Source organism: Podospora pseudocomata, mitochondrion (assembly GCF_035222375.1).
Source record: "Podospora pseudocomata strain CBS 415.72m mitochondrion, complete sequence, whole genome shotgun sequence".
Taxonomy (NCBI): Eukaryota; Fungi; Ascomycota; class Sordariomycetes; order Sordariales; family Podosporaceae; genus Podospora; species Podospora pseudocomata.
Window position 1 is genome coordinate 1 of NW_026946362.1, and position 22464 is coordinate 22464.

General features: G+C 29.5%; 1 protein-coding gene and 1 non-coding gene across 2 annotated transcripts, besides 27 other annotated features; both read left to right on the plus strand. All coding sequences in view use genetic code 4, as the record gives it.

The window, feature by feature from the left end:
- Nucleotides 1–244: 244 nt before the first annotated feature.
- Nucleotides 245–315, plus strand: trnC(gca). Its single transcript has one exon. It is a non-coding gene; the product is annotated as a tRNA-Cys (tRNA).
- Nucleotides 316–702: 387 nt separating this feature from the next.
- cox1 (cytochrome c oxidase subunit 1) lies at nt 703–22402 on the plus strand (the record flags this gene model as incomplete). The annotated part of the gene is made up of 17 exons: nt 703–871; nt 3410–3498; nt 4737–4777; nt 6039–6250; nt 7710–7756; nt 9439–9513; nt 10740–10833; nt 12241–12251; nt 13241–13387; nt 15382–15384; nt 15918–15947; nt 16953–17109; nt 18403–18452; nt 19693–19710; nt 20115–20285; nt 21681–21691; nt 22102–22402. 17 exons carry the CDS (start codon nt 703–705, stop codon nt 22400–22402), a joined length of 1626 nt encoding a protein of 541 aa, XP_062738725.1.
- Nucleotides 872–3409: a mobile genetic element.
- Nucleotides 874–3237: a mobile genetic element.
- Nucleotides 3499–4437: a mobile genetic element.
- Nucleotides 3499–4736: a mobile genetic element.
- Nucleotides 4778–6038: a mobile genetic element.
- Nucleotides 4779–5669: a mobile genetic element.
- Nucleotides 6251–7709: a mobile genetic element.
- Nucleotides 6253–7440: a mobile genetic element.
- Nucleotides 7757–9438: a mobile genetic element.
- Nucleotides 8466–9161: a mobile genetic element.
- Nucleotides 9514–10527: a mobile genetic element.
- Nucleotides 9514–10739: a mobile genetic element.
- Nucleotides 10830–11777: a mobile genetic element.
- Nucleotides 12582–13193: a mobile genetic element.
- Nucleotides 13388–14467: a mobile genetic element.
- Nucleotides 13388–15381: a mobile genetic element.
- Nucleotides 15385–15917: a mobile genetic element.
- Nucleotides 15948–16904: a mobile genetic element.
- Nucleotides 15948–16952: a mobile genetic element.
- Nucleotides 17110–18402: a mobile genetic element.
- Nucleotides 17112–18389: a mobile genetic element.
- Nucleotides 18453–19337: a mobile genetic element.
- Nucleotides 18453–19692: a mobile genetic element.
- Nucleotides 19711–20114: a mobile genetic element.
- Nucleotides 20286–21680: a mobile genetic element.
- Nucleotides 20626–21585: a mobile genetic element.
- Nucleotides 21692–22101: a mobile genetic element.
- Nucleotides 22403–22464: the final 62 nt, after the last annotated feature.

Below are 22464 nucleotides of genomic sequence, written 5' to 3' on the forward strand. Positions count from 1 at the left end.
TTGAGGTGTAGCAGTGTTATGCGTAAATTGAAGAGTAAAGGATTACCTGTGTCCTTGCAAAATAAATACAGACATCTCCATCAAACAAGTTAACTGTGTGATTAGTAAGTAAACTGGTAGTAGCTAATTGAAATCTAAAAAAAAATAGAAAATCTAAGATAGAAGTGAAGTGTTTACATTATAAAAATACATTAACGCTGATCTGTAGGCTAGAGCGGATCGAAATCGGAGAGCCTACCATAAAAGATTATGAAGTAAATGGTTTACACTTTGATTGCAAATCTTAAGTAATAGGTTCGATTCCTACATAATTTTCGTGAAAAATATATTTAATGTCTTGGCTATTACAGTTTAATAAAATATTAATTGATGTAGGAAAAATATTTTATTAAGGCGCGAGCTCGAAACAATAATTGTTCGTCTGTGTATAGTGGTTATATATATTTATAGTATATTATATTACGACCTTGTGTCGTATTATGGTATGACGCGGTGGCATACGTACGAAGTTATTCGCCATGCTCCTCTTTGTGTTATATTATAACTATATTAACTATATTACTATAAAAAAAAAATAGCTTATGCAAGAATAACAAAAAATAAAGTTTGTCTGAAAATGATGTCGATTGTCTTGTTGTATCTCAACAAAAAAATAAAGTAGCATTATTAGATGAAGCTAAAAATTTAAAAAAAGACAAACTAATATCAGGAGGGGTATCATTGTGAATCGAGAGATGAATGTTATCTACAAATGCTAAAGATATAGGGACTCTATATTTAATTTTTGCATTATTTTCGGGATTACTAGGTACAGCGTTCTCTGTATTAATTAGAATGGAGTTGAGCGGGCCAGGTGTTCAATATATTGCGGGTGCGCCGTTTAACGTGCGTTTTAAGTCCGGGGAATTAGACCCTATAAGCTACTGTTGATGCTTATTAAACCTACTGACTTATCTCATGACGAAAGGATTGAGGGAGTGTAGCATGTCAGTAAATCCATATCTAACGATGGCTATTAAATCAGTTGAGAGTGGAGAGGTAAAAGCTTCCTATGTATTAAGATTACTAACTATGGTAGGATTATGTGTTTCCATAGGGATAAAGATAGCTATAGCCCTATATTGAGTATTGATTAAGATATCCGCAAGCTTAATCAAAAACAGTTACTCATTTACTACCTCGGAGAGAGGACATATAGTTTACAATGCTAAGGGAAGACGAAGACTTAACGTGGGGAACTCGGGATTGCCTAAGGGGAGAAATTCCTATGGTAACGGATCCGTAATAGTAGGTGTGACATCCGGTAAATGGATACATACCAAAGTACGGAAGTCTAAGGTATCTCCCAAATCTGAGGCTCGCAAGGGTCAAGGATCCCTAGGAGAAATGCTTATGTACAATGAGAGAGGGCAATGTATCAACGCTTATGAAATAATTTGTAAGCTTGAAGCTCTTTATACGGCTTATATGAATATTAAATCTGAACCAGGTAACATGACACCAGGGGTCGACTCAGAGACACTGGATGGAATTTCTGAGGAATGATTTGAAAAAATTTCGGAACAACTGAAGAATGAACAATTCCGTTTTAGACCAACGCGTAGGGTTTACATACCTAAAGCGAATGGGAAGATGAGACCTCTAGGAATCGCGTCTCCTAGAGATAAAATAGTTCAAGAGGTCTTTAGGGCCATACTTGAACAAGTTCTAGAACCAAGGTTTCACAGTAGCTCACATGGGTTCAGACCAGGTAGAGGTTGTCACTCTGCTCTAGCAACTATTAGATATTGGAATGGTATTAAATGATTTATTGAAGGAGATATTAAAGGCTTCTTTGATAATATAGATCATCACATACTTGAAAAACTATTAGTTAAACATTTTCAGGACCAAAGATTCATTGATCTATATTGGAAAATGGTTAAAGCGGGTTATGTGGAATTTGATAAAGATAAAAGCTCGATAATAGGGGTACCTCAAGGAGGAATTGCGAGTCCTATACTTTCAAATCTAGTACTTAACGAACTTGATGAATTTGTCCAGAATATTGTGGAAGAATTTAATGAGAAACTTAAGGGTGGTAAACACACAAGTAAAAACCCTGCGTATGTTGTAATTGACAGCAGAATAGGTAAAATTACAAGATTAGAAAGAAAGCTAAAGAGCAAGGGTCAAGAGCTGGACTCCGGTAGAAAGTTAGAAAGAATGAAATTAATCAAGGTTAGAGCTACTATGCCTTCCATGATTCCTAATCCAGATCTAGCTAAGATATACTATGTAAGATATGCTGATGATTGACTTATTGGCGTTGCTGGGTCATCTGAAACAGCAAGAGCAATAAAAGAGAGAATAGCTACTTACTTAAAAGATATATTAAAACTGGAATTATCCATGGAGAAAACTCTAATAACTAATGCTTCCGAAGATAAGGCTTACTTCTTAGGTACTGAGATTCAAAGAATCTCGAGTGTAAAGGGTGAGATTAAAAGATTTAAGAATATAAAAGGTCACCCTCAAAGAATACCTACTACTTCCACAGTAATGAATGCACCAATCAGTAAACTGGTAACAAAGTTAGCTGACAAAGGTATTGTTATTTGGAAGTCTAAGGCTCTTAATGAGGATAACCTAATACCTCAACCCATATTAAAATGGGTAAATCTACCAATAAGAGATATTATACTTAGATATAAGATGATCTGAAATGGTTATATTAATTACTATTCCTTTGCTGACAATAAACCAAGGTTAGTACTTATCTACTGAATACTAAGAAAAAGCTTAGCCAAGACTCTTGCAACTAAACTAAAATTAGGAACAGTTAGAAAGGTATACTTGAAGTTTGGAGTCAACTTGAGATTTGAAATACCAGGTACTGATAACAAAAGCATAGAATTTACAAAAGGTAATCTTTTACCTACACCCAAAAACTTTAAAGGTAAGACTAATTTTGTAGACAATCTTAAAGTAGTAGAATGATCATTAAGGACTGTTAGTTTTTTTAACTATGTCTGTGCCAGCTGTGGTGCAAGTGATAATTTGCAAGTTCATCATGTTAAACATATTAGAACTATAGATGTAAAACTTAGTGGGTTTGATAAGCAGTTAGCTGCTATAAACAGAAAACAAGTTACTCTGTGCATAAGTTGTCACAATAAGGTCCATACTGGAAAATATGATGGGATGTCTTTAAAATATATGAAAGATATAAGCAAACCTGAGTTGAATCAACAATAAGTTAGAGAATAATATTAGCAATAAATAAGTATCTCATAGTAACATTTGACATTAGTAATCGCATATTACCTTTGATGGAGAGCCGTATGCGGTGAAAGTCGCACGTACGGTTCGGGGGAGAGTTGTTGGTTTCTAAGGTCTGTATAGACTAAGGACTGGCTGCTTATCCTACATAACCAATTATATAATAGCATCATTACAGCGCATGCCTTACTGATGATTTTCTTTATGGTTATGCCAGCTTTAATCGGTGGTTTTGGTAAGAATAAAATTCAAAGTTTTACTACATTAGTATCTTCAAATGATAAAAATAATTTAAATTCCTTACGAGATAAATTGGGCCCTTATCTAGCTGGATTAGTTGAGGCTGACGGTTCATTTGCTGTTCACGATATAAATTCAAAAGCTAAGAAATATTCACCTAAATTAATAATAGTTTTTAGTTTAAGTGATAAACCTTTAGCTGAAAAACTAACATCTATTACTCAAGTAGGTAAAATATACAATAGAGAAAGTCAAGGTTGTGTATTATGAAGTATTCAAAATAGTGAAGATGTATTAAAAATAACCCATATTATAAATGGTTATATGCGTACACCTAAAATAGAAGCATTACATCGTACAATACTTTGATTTAACGTTAATAGGAATACGGATATTAAACCTTTAGATTTGGATTTATCACCTATAGATAGTAACAGTTGGTTAGCTGGGTTTACAGACGGAGATGGTAATTTTAGTATAACTTTAACAGATAGAAAGAAAAAAGGTGTAGTTACTTCAAAAAGAGTACAAGCTTTTTTCCGCATAGAGTTAAGACAAAATTATCATAGAGAAGTTTCAATATATCAAGGTGGCATAAGTTATTTTGAAATACTAGATAAAATAGCTAGATATCTTAAAGTTAATTTATATTCTAGATCTAGAGAACAAAAAGATAAGATTTTTTATTCTTTTATGGTAATATCTCATAACTCAGAAAGTCATACAAAAGTTATTGATTATTTTAACCGTTATCCTTTATATTCTTCTAAATATTTAGCATATAAAGATTGAAAATATGTAGTTGAACAAATTAAACTTCGTAATGGTAAACCTTTAACCACTGAAAATATAAAAGAAATCAAGCAAGTTAAAGATCAATTTAATAATAAACGTAAAGAATTTGATTTTTCTCATTTAGATATTCTTGATAGTTAAAATTTAATTAAGAAATTGCCAAAGGTAGTAGTAATACTATCATATAAAAATATAACTATTTGCGGGAAATTCCTAAAGTTTTATTATAGGAGCTGTGAAAATTTAAGGCTGGCACGAGCTCTGAGCTCTTATTAAACGTACATAGCCCTTAAAACTAATAAAAATAATAATGGATAATCCGCAGGAAACGAAAATAAATTAAAATTTAATTTAGGATCCTCAGAGACTACACGTTATACTCCATTAACTTAATGGATGAAGATATAGTCCAAATGTAATTTAACGATTACAACAAAATGAATTTCTTATTACCTCTTTTAGTAGGTGGGCCTGATATGGCAAAAATAAAAGCCCTCCTTGGATTTAATAGGTATTTTAGTCGTAGTTTAAATAATGATGATTGCAAATTTAAAAGTTATTTAGCTGGTTTATATGAAGGAGGTGGTCATATATGAATTCAAAAATCAGGTTTAGCTAAAAGACAAAATCCAAGATTTTGTATAACTTTTGGTATGAAAAATGAACCATTAGCTAAAAAATTATTAGAGTTAATTGGTTCTGGTTTTATTAGATATAAATTACAAGATAATGCTTGTGTGTTGGTTGTTTCACCAGTTATAGGGTTAAAAAAAATTGTTAATTTAATAAATGGTGAATTAAGAACACCAAAAATACACCAATTGTATGCATTAATTGATTGATTAAATAAAAACCATAATGCTAATATATATAAATTACCTTTAAAAGTAAGTTCTTTGTCTAAAGATAGTTGATTAAGTGGATTTATAGATTCAGATGGCAGTTTTTCCGTTTTACATACTAAGTTAGAAAATGGAGCAAAAAAAAGAAAAATTGCTTGTAGATTAAGAATAGAACAAAGAATTTTAGATCCTATTAGTAACGAAAGTTACGAACCTGTATTAACAAGTATAGCTAATTTTTTAAATTGTTCATTGTTAATTAAAAATCAAAAATCAACCGGTAATAATTATTATACATTAGCAGCATCTAGTCAAAATTCTTTAAAAATTATCGTAGATTATCTTGAAATATATCCATTATATTCCAGTAAATTTTTAGATTATAGAGATTGAAAAGAAGTAGTAGAATTAATATTGGTGAATAAACATTATACAGAAGAAGGTATATCTAAAACAGACTCTGTAAGAAATGGTATGAATAGACAAAGAACTTATTTCAATTGAGATCATTTAAATTATTTAAATCTATAAAAAAAAAATACAATTAAATCCTAAATTCAAGGGAATGCCGTTAAAGACTGCAAATTCTTTAATTATTACTTCGCTATATGCATAGAATCTCTCGATTTTGGTATTAATTTACCAGTTAACAGATACATAGACACCTAATTAGAAATTTTTAATAATTTTTAAAGTTGTATTTTCAACTGTATTAGTCGTAACATTTGTGTATACATGGGAGGAATGTGCAGGAAACCAAAATAATATTTTTTATTATGAGTAGGACCCTCAGAGACTACACGCGAGGCCCCTTAAATAAATATTTATTTAAGGGTGAAGACATAGTCCATAGTGGTATGAAAATACTACCCTAAGGATATATAAATCCTTAGATTAAGGATTCCCTAGACTTAATAATATCAGTTTCTGATTATTACCACCTAGTTTAATATTATTAGTATTCTCTGCATGTATAGAAGGAGGTGCTGGTACAGGATGAACTATTTACCCTCCATTATCAGGTGTACAAAGTCATAGTGGACCTAGTGTGGATTTAGCTATATTTGCTTTACACCTATCAGGGGTAAGTAGTTTACTAGGGGCTATGAATTTCGGGTTCTCTGTATTTGTTTTTAAATTTTTAAAAAATTCAAAAAGCTTTACCTTAATTATTAATAAATGTTATTTTAGCACTAAACCTAAACAAGAGTTTCAAAACAACTTTAATAAAGACAACAACTCAGGTGGCGATAATAATTCTAAAAAAAATAGTTCCCCTGAAAAAAATAATAAATCTAAATTGGACAATCGTTGAAAAGAGATATTAGGTAGAGCAGGTCCTAATAAATATAGCCATGTTCTAGCTATTGAGCATATTAATAGTGGTGAAGCTGTGACTGCTAAAAAAATTAATGAAATTTTAGCTTACTGTAATATTAAAATTACAGATCAAGAATTAAAATCTTTAATTAATACTCCTAGTTTTACTTTAACTAGTTTAAATGAAAAAAGTATAACTAAGGAAATTATTAAAGATAAACTTGGTTTACCTAATAGTAAAGAAAGAATACCTGGTATTTATATATTTACACATCTAAGCACAGGTAGAAAATACGTAGGTTCATCTTCACAGTTAGCTTTTAGATTAAATGGTTATATTAATCTTTCTCATAGAGAGAGTGGTCTATTAATCCCTCTCTTAAAAAAAGAAAGGTTAAAAAATTTTGCTTTACAAGTTTTTCCCTTTTATAATAATTACATAAAAGGTTCAGAAATTGTACTAGAACAATATTATTTATTAGACCCTAGTTTTACATTAAATACTATAAGAGTTGCAAATAATCCTAGTGGATCAAATTCTAAGAGTTTATATATGTATAATAGAGATATGACCAATTTATATTTTTTTTCAACACAACAAATAGATTTTATTAGAAAATTAAATATTCATCATACCACATTTACTAAACATTTAGAAAATGGTACTTTTTATTTAGGTAAATATCTCTTTTCAAGAATGCCGGTGTTAACAGCTAAAGTTAAATATATGTCTTATTTAGATTTATGTTTAATGTTGGAAAAAGATAGAGTTAAGTATAATAAAAATAAACCTCTAAATAGTTCATCTAAAGCAGTTATATTAACAGATGTAAATAATTTAGAAAATACTATAGTGTTACCTAGTTTAGGTAAATGTGTGGAATATTTACAAGACAAGGGTCTATCCGCTTCTCAAGTATCACTGGTTAAATATATTAATTCAGGTAAAGCTTATAAAGGATACTTATGTAAATTACCATAAAAACAAATATTACGCAAATGAGGTTCATATTAAATTTCTAACTATATGCTGGAACAGCTGAGTGTCTATAGGTACTTTTAATAGTGAAAATCCTATAGACTATGCTCAATCAGCAGGAAACCAAAAATAAAAGGGATCTTGCGGGGGGGGGCGGAAGCTCCCTATGCTAAACTTTTATTGAGTAGGATCCTCAGAGACTATACGTTAGACACCGTATTTTAATATACGCTGAAGATATAGTCCACTATAGATATAAATTATATCTAGTGTCATTACAACAATAATGAATATGAGAACTCCTGGTATTAGATTACATGAAGACGGTAGTTTTACGTCTATTTGTGTATAAGAATCAAACTCCGGGGACACCCTAAAGCTCTAGTAACCAAGGTTGTAAAGGAAACTTTACAACTGGCCTGATTAATGCCTCAGGGTATGGTAATATCACTACAGATGAAGTAAAACTGAAATGGGTTATCGCGGATCTAAATCAGTGATTGGTTTATCTCAGCATAGATCTATTACTGTAAAAGAGCAACGAGTAGACGGTTCTTCAGTATTTAAATACTGTAAGGTGTACTCTAGTCGCCGGGAAACCGGTTCTGGGGTGAAACGATATACTAGGATTATTGATCTAATATACTTACTACTAGGTTTAAAGATCTATTTCCTATGTATAGACATTCAATCTCCCTGACTTATATATATTAATAATATTTTTAATATTGATTGTAACTTAAAATTAATCATATATTTCAATATGTAAAAAATTATTATTAGCCTATATAAGGAATAAACCGAAATATACTACTAGTAATAATAAATTAAACCCCTATTATGTCACAGGGTTTTGCGATGCTGAATCTTGTTTTAATATAACTATTAGTAAAAATCCTAAACAGACTTTAGGTTGAAGTGTTAAATTAGTTTTTAACATACATTTACATTCTAAGGATTCAAATAGTTTATATCTAATCCAACGTTTCTTTGGTGTAGGTAGTGTAACCCTACATGGAAAAACAGCTATGTACCAAGTAGTAAGATTAAGTGATTTAGCTTGTATAATTGAACACTTTAGTATTTATCCACTAAAGACTAAAAAATTTGCAGATTTTTTATTATTTAAAAAAGCTTTTGATATTGTAAAAATTAAGGAACATCTTACTAAAGAAGGTTTAATAAATCTTATCAATATAAGAGCTTCTATAAATAAAGGTTTACCTGAAAGATTAAAATCCGCTTTTAGTAATGTTATACCTGTTACAAGACCTCAAGTTCCAAAAGCTATTTTAGATTCAAATAATCCAGATATTAAATACTGAATAGCAGGATTTGTATCGGGTGAAGGCTGTTTTATAATTAAAACAAGCAAATCTAAAACACATAAATTAGGTATAAGTGTTACTCTTAATTTCTTGGTATTTCAAAATATACGAGATGCCTATTTATTAGAAAGCTTTTCGCAAGTTTTTGGTTGTGGTTCTTTTTCTATTAAAGAAAAGACTGCTATAGGTACATTTGCTGTTACAAACTTTAACGATATAGTAGACAAGATTATTCCTTTTTTTGAGGAGTATCATATATTGGGGGCAAAAGCTGAAGAGTTTAAGGATTTTAAAGAAGCATCTGTTCTTATTCAATCTAAAGCACATCTAACTAAAGAGGGGTTAGATAAAATTCTGTTGATTAAATCAAGAATGAATTTTTCAAGAGAATTATAATAAGTAGTATAGAATTTTTATACATAAGGACTTATATTTGAATTCTTTTGTAGGCGCAAGCTCTATATTTAAATAAGGCGCAAGCTCTAAAAAAAAATATGTTTACAGGGGCGAGCTCGAATTACAAAAGAAAAAAAAGATAGGGAAGTCTTTATGTGCTACAAGGGTTGATAATAACTCTAGATTAAAGTTACCACATTGGCTATCTAAATAGCGGTTGTCAATAAAGTATTAATAGAGTTTTATTTGATAAACGCGTTTATTCTTTTGTGGAGCGAAACTTGCTTTATTTGGATGAGCTGTAATTATTACAGCTGTGTTATTATTATTATCTTTACCTGTATTAGCCGGTAAGTTTATAGAAATTGTGCCGGGTTTAAATCTGGAAAATTGCTGGGAATTGTGGTTATATACCACACAATCAGCAGGAAACCTATCAAGTTTGTACTTTTTGGGTATCTTCAGAGGCTATACGTCAGATTTTATTTTTTGTAATAGTTCTAGTGTAAGTTTAAAAAAAGTTTTACGGTCGCGAAGTACGCGTAGCAGCTATAATACTTACGGCTTAAGAAATTATACAAATAAAGCTCTTATTGTTAATGGTTCAATTACGCAGTTTGCCTATTATATAGCAGGCCTTATAGAAGGAGATGGTACTATTCATGTACCTAAATCTGAAAGATCTAATAAAGAAAAGCTTAACTATCCTTCTATTCAAATAGTTTTCCATTTGAAAGACTTACCCTTGGCTCTTTTAATACAAAAGGAACTAGGACATGGTTCTATTTCTAGAAAAAAAGGCCTTAATGCCTATATATATACTGTTAATAGCATTGAAGGGGTAATGTTGTTTATTAACTTACTTAATGGTAAAATGAAAACTAATAAAATTTTTGCTTTGCATAAATTAATTGATTGATATAATGAATATAGAGGTACTTATATAGAAAAAAAAGGGTTTAATACTGAAACTATCTTATCTAATGCTTGATTATCTGGGTTTATAGAATCAGATGGGCATTTCTCGCTTAGAAGTACTGAATCTGGTAAATATCCCAAAATAGAATGTAAGTTTGAATTAAGCCAAAAACAAAAAAATGGCAATAAAGATAATTTATTCTTTCTAGAAGAAATCGCTATTAGTTTATATTCTGTAGTTAAATCTATTAGAATGGATAGCAAGAACCCTCAATATAGAATTAGAACAACTAATTTAAAAGCTAACTTAGCAGTTGTTGATTATCTTACCAAATATCCTTTATTTGGTACAAAATTATTAGATTTTAATGATTGAGCTAAGGTTGTAGGCGTCTTTGCAGCCGTAAAAAAGGTCCATTCAAGCATAAAGAAAATATGGATTATGTAAAACAGATTAAATCAAATATGAATGATAAAAGAACTGTTTTCGTATGGGATCACTTACAAAACTTTTACAAATTAAATAATTAAGATATGGTCCCAACATACACGTGAGTGTATGAGAATCTGCTTTAAGCTTATTTAAGGCGCGAGCTTTAAGCTTCTAAGTTATTATTTAACATGAGACTAGGTCTCGCAGATCAAGATAATTAATTTTTGGCAATCACAATGCTTTTAACAGATAGAAATTTTAATACATCATTCTTTGAAACAGCTGGTGGTGGTGATCCTATTTTATTCCAACATCTTTTCTTTAAACATATTTTAATTAATGATTTAGTATTAGCCATCTTATTTATAATAATAGTATTTAATAAATCTAGTACAAATGTATTAACATCCTCGTCTAAATTAGAGGATGATTATAGTACTCCAGTAAGTAATTTTAATTTTGGATCTTTTGCTTCAAAATTTGTTGAACTTTTTCCTAACGTTACTTTACCTTCAGAAAGATTCTTAACTTGATTTATAGGGTTTACTGAAGGGGAAGGATCTTTTATTGTTAACAATAGAGGTGATCTTTGCTTTGTTATTACACAAAGTACTATAGATATTTATATATTAGAATTCATAAAGGAAACTTTAGGTTTTGGTAAAGTAATTTCACAATCTAAAATTACTAGCAGATATGTTACACAAAACAAAAAAGAAATTGAACTACTTATTCATTTGTTTAATGGTAATCTTATCTTACCTCGTAGAAAGGAACAATTTGAAAAATTTATTCAAGGATTTAATATATGAGTAACTAAAGGAAGAATTCATTTAAATCCGGTTGAAATTAGACATACTTATATTTTACCTAGTTTAAATAATAGTTGACTTACAGGTTTTACTGATGGAGAAGGTTGTTTTACTTGTTCAATAAATAAAGATAAAGGGTTTAGTTTTAATTTTAATATTTCTCAGAAATGAGAGAAAAACATAGTAATATTAGAACATCTTTGTGTTTTATTTAAAGGAGGAATAGTGTCAAAACATGCAATAGATAATGTAAATGAATATATATTAGGTGGAATATATAATTGTAAAAATGTATTTCCTTATTTTGATAACTATCCTTTAATGACTAAAAAATCTGCTTCTTATATTGCTTGAAAAGAAATACATCTAGATTTATTAAATAAACATCATTTAGACCCTGTAAAACGTGTAGAAATAATAGAAAAATCTAGATTAATTAATAAATTCAATTAAAATATTAGGAAAAAAAGTCAAGGTTTAATGTATATGTTATGAAGCTCTTAGGACAGATGTAAAACTAAACAAGATCCAAAAGAGTGAATATTTTAGGCGCGAGCTCTGAATATACCTTAGATTTAGTTAGTATTAAGTAATTATTGCTTGCAACTCTTAAGTATAATGCGTGTATAATTTGGTACATGTTGTTGTACATATCAGTTTAAAATTGATATAAGGAAAAGTTAATATTAATACTAGCCACATTGGTGTTTACGGTCAAGGAATTTTTTCGTTCAAAGACCGTTGGTTATTTAAGTGACCACTACAGACTAGTTCACCGGTGGGTAGCTGAAATGCTGCTTAATGTATAGTCGATTTCTTCCATAATATATATGCACAAGCCCAGCAGTATCGCTGGTACCTGGATTTAACAAGAAAACATTAATTATATTAATGATAAGTTAAATTTGAAGAAATGGATTCTTCGGTCGAGAATGGCCCTTAAATGAAAATTTATCGCAACAAACTATAAGCGAGGAGTTCGTTTTATATTTCTTAGGTACTATTAGCATAAGTTGTACTTTATTGTATACCGTTATAGTAAAAATCCTTAAAATTTACGATAATTCGCAAGTAACCAACGCGCTTAGCACGCAAGTAGGAACTTCAGAGACCATACGTTTGTTAAACAAAAGATCAGTTCATAATTTAAGTAACAATGATAAGGATTTAAAATTTAAAGAATGGTTAGCCGGATTAATAGATGGAGATGGTTGTTTTCAATTATCTAAAAAAGGTTATGCAAGCTTAGAAATTACAATGGATATTAGAGATGAACGAGCTTTGAAGGCTGTAAAGAATATTTACGGGGGTTCAATTAAATTAAGATCAGGTGTTAGTGCATTGAGATATAGATTACATAGTAAAAAAAAATTAGTTGATCTTATTGATGATGTAAATGGTCTTATAAGAAATCCTGTCAGATTAATACAATTAAATTATATTTGTGTTAATTATGACATAGCTTTAAAATACCCTGAAAAATTAACATTAGACAATGGTTGATTCTCAGGATTTTTTGACGCAGATGGAACAGTTACTATAAAGAGTACTGATTGACAACTATCTATTTCAGCTAGTCAAAAGACTTCTGAGTTACTAACACCTTTAGTTGAATTGTTCGGAGGTTATGTCTATATTGATCGTGGTGGGCAGGGATCTTTTAAATGATATGTTACCAAAAAAGAAGATATACTAAACTTAATTGAGTACTTTAAAAAGTATCCTTCAAGATCTGCTAAAAATAATAGATTACATTTAATACCAAAAATATATGAGTTCAAAGGTATGAAAGCTCATATTGCTCCTTCAGAATCTTTATTGGCTAAAAGCTGAAATATCCTTATTAATAAATGAAAAAATTATGAATAAGTTATGTGTTTAAAGATATGGTCCACACATTTTTTTTTTTAATGTTGCATCCCGAGGTTTATATATTAATTATACCTGCTTTTGGTATAATAAGTACAACAATATCTGCTTACTCAAATAAAAGCGTATTCGGTTATATTGGTATGGTGTACGCCATGATGTCTATTGGAATTTTAGGATTTATCGTTTGAAGTTGAGTCATGATGGCTTCACCCTATAGTGATATAGGGAATATAATTAATTTCGCTATATGCTGGAACAGTTTAGTGCTAATTAGTACCTTGAACGGTAAAAATTTAATTAGCTATACTCAATCAGCAGACAATTTGTCCCTGAATTCCTGCGCAAGCATACTTCGTTCGGATAGCAAACAAAGCGTCTCAGAGACTACACGCGAGACATCTTTTAAATTTTCGGTCTTTCATGATTATTATAATACATTATTTAAAAATAAAAGTCATCTATCTGATGAATGATTAACTTGATTTATTGGGTTTGCAGAAGGAGATGGTGCTATTCAAACTTATGATGAAGGTAAAAGAGTTCGTTTCGTTCTTACTCAAAAAGAAAGTGATATACTTTATAAAATACAATTTAAATTTAATATAGGTGTTGTTAAACATTTCCCTCAAGGAAAGAGTGGTAAAAATAATGATTTTTATAGATGAATAGTTGATAACCCTTCACATATTTTACTTTTAGCTTATTTATTTAATGGTAATTTAGCTCAAAATCATAGAATAGAACAACTAGCTCTATGAGTTAATGCTTTAAATAATCGTTTTGGCTCTAAAACTATAAAATTAAATAATACTCCTGTTTTAGTTACATTACGCGATGCATGATTATCAGGATTTACTGATGCTGAAGGTTGTTTTAATATATCTATTACAGCTAACTCAAGATATACACAAGGTCGTGTTATAAAAATGCGTTATATATTAGATCAAAAAGATAGTATTATATTAAGTAGAGTATGTGAATTATTAGGTTTTGGTAAAGTAACATTAAGATCAGGAACAGATAGTGTTTATCGTTATACAGCGACTGGTTTTAAAGCATTGAATGATGTAATAGCTTACTTTAAATTATTTCCATTACAAACTAAAAAAGTTCTTTCTTTTGAAAAATGATTTATTGTACATAATCAAATGTCTAATAAATTACATTTAACTGATGAAGGATTATCACAAATAATAACTATACAAAAACAAATTAATTTAAATAACAGTATGACAAATAAAACAGGGAGGGCTTTGCACGCACACCATTAGGAAAATTTAAAAGATGAAGATATAGTCCGACACTCCTTGTGAAAGGAGCATACAAATTGTATGGGTAAATATCTCAGAACGGCCGCCCTCCTACAAAGGATGGTGACTATATATGCTACGCCGAGGGTGGGCCGATATATACCGGCCAGCCAGCCGGAAAATATTTATTAACAGTTTTGAAGGGAGAAATCCTTTTATCATTTAGCTTCGAATGATGGGTACCGCCGCTGAAGCTAAAAATGATGATTTTATCTCTGATTTATCTTTTATTAAATTTAATAAACTTTACTCTAAAAAATTTAATACTACACTTGATCCTAATTGATTAGGTTGATTTGTAGGATTTTCCGAAGGAGACGGATATTTAGGTATTAATGAAAATAGACCTGTATTTGTTTTAACACAAAAAGAGTCTAAAATTTTACACGAAATAAGAGATATTTTACAATTTGGTTATGTAAAAGATTTTGGTAAATTCTCTAGATTTATTGTTAGAAATCAAGCTAATATTATTTTATTATTCTATCTATTCAATGGTAATCTTCATATTAAACACAAAATCAATCAATTAATAAGATGATCTTCATTATTAAATAAAAATAATAATCTTTTAAATGTGATTACTAAACCTGTTAAATTATCTTTTAATAATAGTTGATTCTCAGGGTTTGTAGATGCTGAAGGTTGTTTTAATGTATACGTATCTAAAACCAATAAAAGTATTAGTTTAAGATTTATTGTCGATCAACAATATGGATTATCATTATTTAATGATCTAAGAGATCTCTTAGATTCAGGTTCAATTTATGCACGTAAAAATGAGAATTATAGATTTGCTATAACTAATTTAAATAAATTGCCTTTAGTTATAGAATACTTTAATGTTTATATGTTAAGAACAAAAAAACAATTAGCATTTGAAAAATGACAAGTATTTTACAATTGTGTTTTAAATAAAGAACATAAATTCCTAGAAGGAATGAATAAATTAAAAGAATTAAGTTTATTAATAAATAAAGATAATGATTAGATATCTTCAAATTTTGCATTGATATTCTGATTTGGTGCAGTGGGTTAAAAATCCCACCTAGTTATTATTATTAGTGGCAACTTCCCAGAGAAACACGAAGTATTACATAATATGTTTTAAATAATAACCGGACATGGTGAAAACGGTTAACAATGCCCTTAGTTGAAGACCGTCGGTGACTCGGATCATCGCTACAGACTGGTTCACCTACGTAGAGCTGAAACGCTTGCGAATGTACAGTCGGGACTTAGTGATCTCTTAATAGATTGGTGCAAAGGGTTTGATATTATTATAAATAAATATTTATTAAATTTTATCTAAATGATCAGAACATTAGAAAAACACCTAGGTTAAAAAAGTGCGCGTGTTTAAATTTAATTTGCTCACGCAGTACACAGTGAGTAAATCTATCTAAGTTTGCATATGTATACAGTTGGTTTAGACGTGGATAAACTTGTGTTCACGGGAAAAATCTTGCTATATGCTGGGAACTCTTGATTAAGTAATCCACTCGTATTAATTGCGTTAGGCAAAATTTACTTATATTATACAAGACAATCAGCAGGAAACTTTAGTTTTAGTACAAAGGCTCAGGCTGTTACTAAAAATACTTATATTAAATATTTAGAATTACCTAAAATATCTGAACATGCTCCTAAACATAATAAATTTAATGAGGAAGAGTTTGGTTATTTTTTAGCCGGATTAATTGAAGGTAACGGTTGATTCGGTAAAAAAGAATTACACATAATATTTTCTGAAACTGATACATCCTTGGCTTATTTTATTAAAAAACGTATCGGCCATGGTAACGTTTATAAGATCAAAGACAAAAAAGCTGTAAGATATATTTGTAAAAATAAAGAAGGTTTATTAATCATATTATCTTTAATTAATGGTAAGTTTGTAAGTAACTATAAATATGATCAATTAGTAAAACACAATTACTATGAAGATTTTAATATTAATGTTCTGCCCCCTTTAAATTATTTATCTTTAGATAATCCTTGATTAGCTGGTTTTGCTCAAGCTGATGGTTGTTTTTATATAAGTGTTGTAAAGAGTAAAACACATAAAGCAGGGTATAGTGTAAGATTAGAGTTCTCTTTAAAACAAAACGATGAACTACCTTTAAGATTATTATATAATAGTTTAGATATGGGGAATATTTCTCAATACCATACAGGAGTATGATGTTATAAAAGTTCGGGATATAAAACAGCCGCGGTTTTAATAAATTACTTCGATAAATATAATGTTTTTTCAGGTAAATATGTTGATTATATTAAATTTAGAAAAGTTTATATTATGATAACAGAAGGAAAACATTTAGATAGTAAAGGTATTTTAAAAATTAAAAGTATTACAACTAAAGGATCCTCAGAGACAAGCACGCAAGAAGTTTAATATTATATATTAAATTAAGATACTGTCCAAAAATCGCTCTCTTTATAGACAAGAGCTTACTTTACAGCTGCAACATTAATAATTGCAGTTCCTACAGGAATTAAAATATTCTCATGATTAGCTACATGTTATGGAGGTTCTATTAGATTAACTCCTTCTATGTTATTTGCTTTAGGTTTTGTATTTATGTTTACAATTGGAGGGTTAATAAATCACTTAGCTCTCCCTTTAAAGACCACTATATGCTGGGGACTTCTGACAATCATACTACTAGAATTTTATTTAAATTCAGTGAAAATGTATAATTTTGAACAATCAGCAGGTAACCAAAAGATAAATAAAATTATCTGAGTAGGAACCTCAGAGACTACACGTGGTCCTCGTAGTATTTTTACGAGAAGATATAGTCCGTGAAATAAAAATTCATTAATTAATTTATCATTTTATAATTCTCTTATCTATAAACACAAAAATTTTGTTCGTTATTACTCTACTTCTGGTGATCTAAAAGAAGATAATATAAAAGATTTGAATCCTGTAGTATTATATGAAAACTTTAAAGAAGATAGAGCTCAGATTTTAAAAGAACAGAAAGATAAATCTGGTGTATATTGTCTAATAAATAAGATTAATGGTCATTCTTATGTAGGAAGTTCTATTAATTTAGCTTCTAGAATGAAAAATTATCTTAATAATACTTTTTTAAAAAGTAGACAAAATGTAAATATGCCAATTGTAAAAGCTTTACTTAAATATGGTCAATCCAATTTTTCTTTATTAATATTAGAACACCACGTAGAAGTAAAATCTTTAATAATTAGAGAGACTTATTTTATAACAACGGTAGCACCCTATTATAATATATTAAAACAAGGTTACTCTTCTTTAGGGTATAAACATACTGAAGAAACTAAAAAGTTATTATCTCAATTAGCCAAAAATAGAGTTCATAGTGATATAACTAAAGGTTTAATCGCAAAAGCTTTAACAGGTGAAAATAATCCTTTTTATAATAAAAGTCATTCTATTGAAAGTAAAGTAAGAATTATAGAAGCTAAATCTGCTTACCCTGTTTATATCTATAATTCATTTAAAGAATTATTAGTTATTTTCCCTTCTGTTTCTACTATAGCTAACTTAATTAAATCTAACCATTATACAATAGTTGATGCTATAAAAGAACAAACTATATTTAGAGGAGAATGGTATTTTACTAATTTACCTTATCATATAGAGGATACTCCTATTATATCTAATTGAATTTCTAAGGAATCTGAAGAATTAATATCAAATATAAATAAAAATAGTCACATAAGAAAAGCAGTTTTCGTATACGACATCAATAGAAAGTTTATAGGTAGATACGATGGAGTAACAGATGCTCAAAAGGCTTTAAATTTAAGTCACAGTACTATAAAAAAATATGCCAAATTAGGTGCTGTATATGGCGGTTATATATTTAGTTATGAAAGATTAAATGATTAATGAATTTTATTAGTAAGTGGTGTAGTTTTAGCGAACGCCTCTTTAGATATAGCATTCCACGATACGGTTTTGATTGTTTTATTTAGTATATTTATACTAAATTATTTTACTACTCTAAAACCATATAAAGATAGTTTAAGTATTAATAGTATGATCCCTAAACCGAAGGTTATGGAATTAGGAGGGACTCAGCAAGCTCTTAATGATAATTTAAGTGATTCAACTATAAATGAAGTTATTGATTATAATGAATATATAAAAATGTTTTGAGTAGGATTGATGGATGGAGACGGTAGTATTCAAGTTAACCATTTACGCAAACAATCCTTACAATATAGGCTAGTTATTAAATTATCTAATATTCAATCTAATTATAATATGCTGGTTCAAATTGCTAAAATAATAGGTGGAACAGTAAGAGTTACAGGTAAAGGAGGAGATGTTATTTGAGTAGTTAATAAGAAGCAAGAAGTAGAAGAAATTATAAAAATTTATGATACTTATCCTCCTTTAACTTCAAAGAAAATATGTCAACTTGCATTCCTAAAAACTTGTTTAACTCAAACTTCAGTAGAAACTTATTTATTAAACAGAAATTTGAAATATGATCAGCAGTTAAATATTATAAAATCTAATATTGATTTAAAAATACCTTCCTATTTTAAAGGATGATTATCCGGGTTTATAGAAGCTGAGGGTTGTTTTTCGATAAGAAAATCTAATAACCATTCTTTTTCAATAGGGCAAAATGATGATCTTTACTTAATTGAAGCTATTAAACTGTATTTTGAATCAACAAATAAAGTTATAAATCCTTACGGTAAATTCTATGCAGTAGAGATATATAAAAAAGAAGTACTATTAAAAATAATCTCTCATTGTACTAACTATCCTTTATTTGGTGAAAAATTAGAGTCCTTAAAAAAATTCCATCAAAAGCTTTCTTAGTAAGTGTCGTGTTGTCATGTCACCATGAAAAATTTCATACGTTTTTCGGTAAAATTTACTTTAGGACTTTTATCTAAAGCTAACCTAATGTTAATTTTGCTAACGGTGAAGCCTTATGTGTTTTCTTAATGCAGAAAATAGAAGGGTCGCTGCGAAGCCAAAAATGTACCCTCATGTAAGGTAATACCGTGGAAACCAAAGCAAATAAATTCCACAATTTATTGGCGAGTAGGATCCGTAGAGACTAAACGTGACAATCAAAAGTTTATTAAGTTAAACGATTAGATAAGTTATAGTCCGATCCACTGCGTGAGCAGTGTTATATGTAAAAAAAAATTTTTGAGCAATCTTCTTGACTTACTATGTAGTTGCTCAACTGGGCCATTAGTTAAATTTAATATAGAAAAGATTAAATTTGTTCTTCTGCATTTTGACAAATTGCTGGAAGCTTTTATTAAAAGGTAACTTAACGAAGGTTATATCGTTCGAGTTCACCTTGATAAGAATAATCAGCAGCCAAGCTTTATAATTAAAGTAGGTTCAGAGACTAAACGTCAAATATCTTTTTAAATAAAACTATATACATTCGGGACGAAGTCCCGAAATATTACCTTAATATGATACTTATATTCTTACGCGAGCGAGGAGCTTGCGTCCTATAGGTTTAACTAATAAAAAAAAATACCATTATAATACTAAGGTGATTCACTTTTGCTATACTAGTATTATTTACATAAGGTAAAGATATAGTCCAAATAATAGAAAAATTATATTATGCATTTCCATTACGTTTTAAGTATGGGTGCTGTGTTTGCAATGTTTAGCGGTTGATACTTCTGAATACCTAAAATGTTAGGTTTAAATTATAATATGACTCTATCTAAAGTACAATTCTGAATACTTTTCATAGGGGTTAACGTAACTTTCTTTCCTCAACATTTCTTAGGTCAAGTAGGCCCTTTATCATAGGTATATGATAATCGCACAACACTATATGCTAGGAACTCTCATAGTATATGAGACAATTAGCAGGAAATCAACTTAAAATCAACTTATTTAGTTGAACCCTCAGAGACTACACGTGTTGCAACTTATACGTTGAAGATATAGTCCTATAAACATAGTGATATGTTAAATATCTTGCTACTCTACTTTCATAAGAGTTATTTATTATAACTTATGTGGATAGAGTTTATAACGATAAATATTTTTATTCATAATTGCAATAAATTTATTTATTTAATAGCAAGAAATAAAGCTACAGTTTGTTTTATTATATCTGTTTTTCATGCTTTCGGTCTTTGTACTTTTGAGCTATTCAGCTTCATTCAACGGATCTAAATATCCGTTGGGGCAAGATAGTAAAAATATATCTGATACATCAGAGGCTAGTCATAGTACACAAGGAGATCCTGAAGGACCTTCTAAAAAAGATCCAAAAAGTAATAAACCAAATAAAAATACTGAAAACTCTAAGAGTTTAGCTAAATCTCCTGTTTACCCTCATACACCTATTAAGGTGTATCAAGTTGCCAGCATCTCTAAGTCCGATATAAATAAAGACTTTAAATATGTATCTATAATATACATGTGATTTAATAAGGTCACAGGTAGAGTATATATAGGTAGTGCCATTAATGGGTCTAAACGTTTAGGTACTTACTTTCAGCCTTCTATTCTAAGAAAAAATAGTTTAATCTATCAAAGTATATTAAAATATGGACATGATAACTTTTCTGTCATTATTTTAGAGATTTGCGGAAAAACATCTACTGTCACTAAAGATTATATATTAGAGAGAGAAAAGTTTTACTTGGATTGGGCTTTAAAAACTTATGGTTTGGCTGTTTTAAATATGCTTAATATGCCAGGATCTAGTATGAGTTACAAACATACGGAAGAAAATTTATTAAAGATGAGTGAACTAAAAAAAGGTGAAAGGAATCCTATGTATAATAAGGCTAAATCCGATGCTTTTATAGCTCAACAAATTAGAGATAAATCGGGTGAAAATAATCCTATGTTTGGTAAGACTAAGTCTGAACAGACTTTAGCTAAATTAAGAAAAATGATCTTTGTGTATGATGTTACACAAGATTATAAATTGTTAGGGGTGTATCCTACTGTTATGTGTACTCGTTTATTTAGATTGTGTAACAATACCTTAAAAAAAAGGATAAACAATAAGGAAATACATAACGGTAAATACTTCTTTTCTAAAGATCCTTACAACTCTGATGAGGTATAGTTATTTGGTTAATAAGGTATCTAACCACGATACTTTTGTAAAATTTATAATGTAAATACTATATTTACATTATATTGACATAATGTAGAATAAAGCTACAAGGAATTAGGATTAGTTCCCCTTATAATTAATAAATATAAGGTAAAAAGAAGATGAATTTCAAGAAAAACTTTACACTTCTTCTCTTATTTAAGTGATGCAGTGCGGTGCGGTTCCTTAAGGGCCCCGATACAAAGTTAACTTGAAGCGAAGCTTATTTTTAAAATATATAGAGCGAGCTTGCGCCTACGAAGTATGCATACTACGCCGCGCGATATATACTACCTACCTATATATAATAAATAATAAGAACGTTCAACGACTAGAAGGAAAGTCTTTATGATAACAACCTTCCACGAGCCTCTTCCGTCAATTAAACTTAATAATGACATAATAGTTAAGTAAGACGATGACATAGTCTGAACCCATGTGAAAATATGGGGATTAAAGGGTAAATCCTTTAACGTAACATAATTGGCCTAGAAGAATTAGCGATTACCCTGATGCATTTGCAGGTTGAAATTTAATAAGTAGTTTTGGGTCAATCATAAGTGTAGTAGCTGCATGATTATTCTTGTATATTGTATACTTACAATTAGTTGAAGGAGAATATGCAGGTAGATTCCCTTGATTAAACCCTCAATTCTATACAGATACTCTACAAGCTCTTCTAAATAGAAGTTATCCTAGTTTAGAATGAGCTTTAAGTAGTCCACCGAAACCTCATGCTTTCGTAAGTCTTCCTTTACAATCCAATATATTAAGAAGTGGTTTTTAGGTTTAATAGAGGCTATTAAGGGACCCTTAATGAAATTAACTTTAACTAGTAAACCTAAAGCT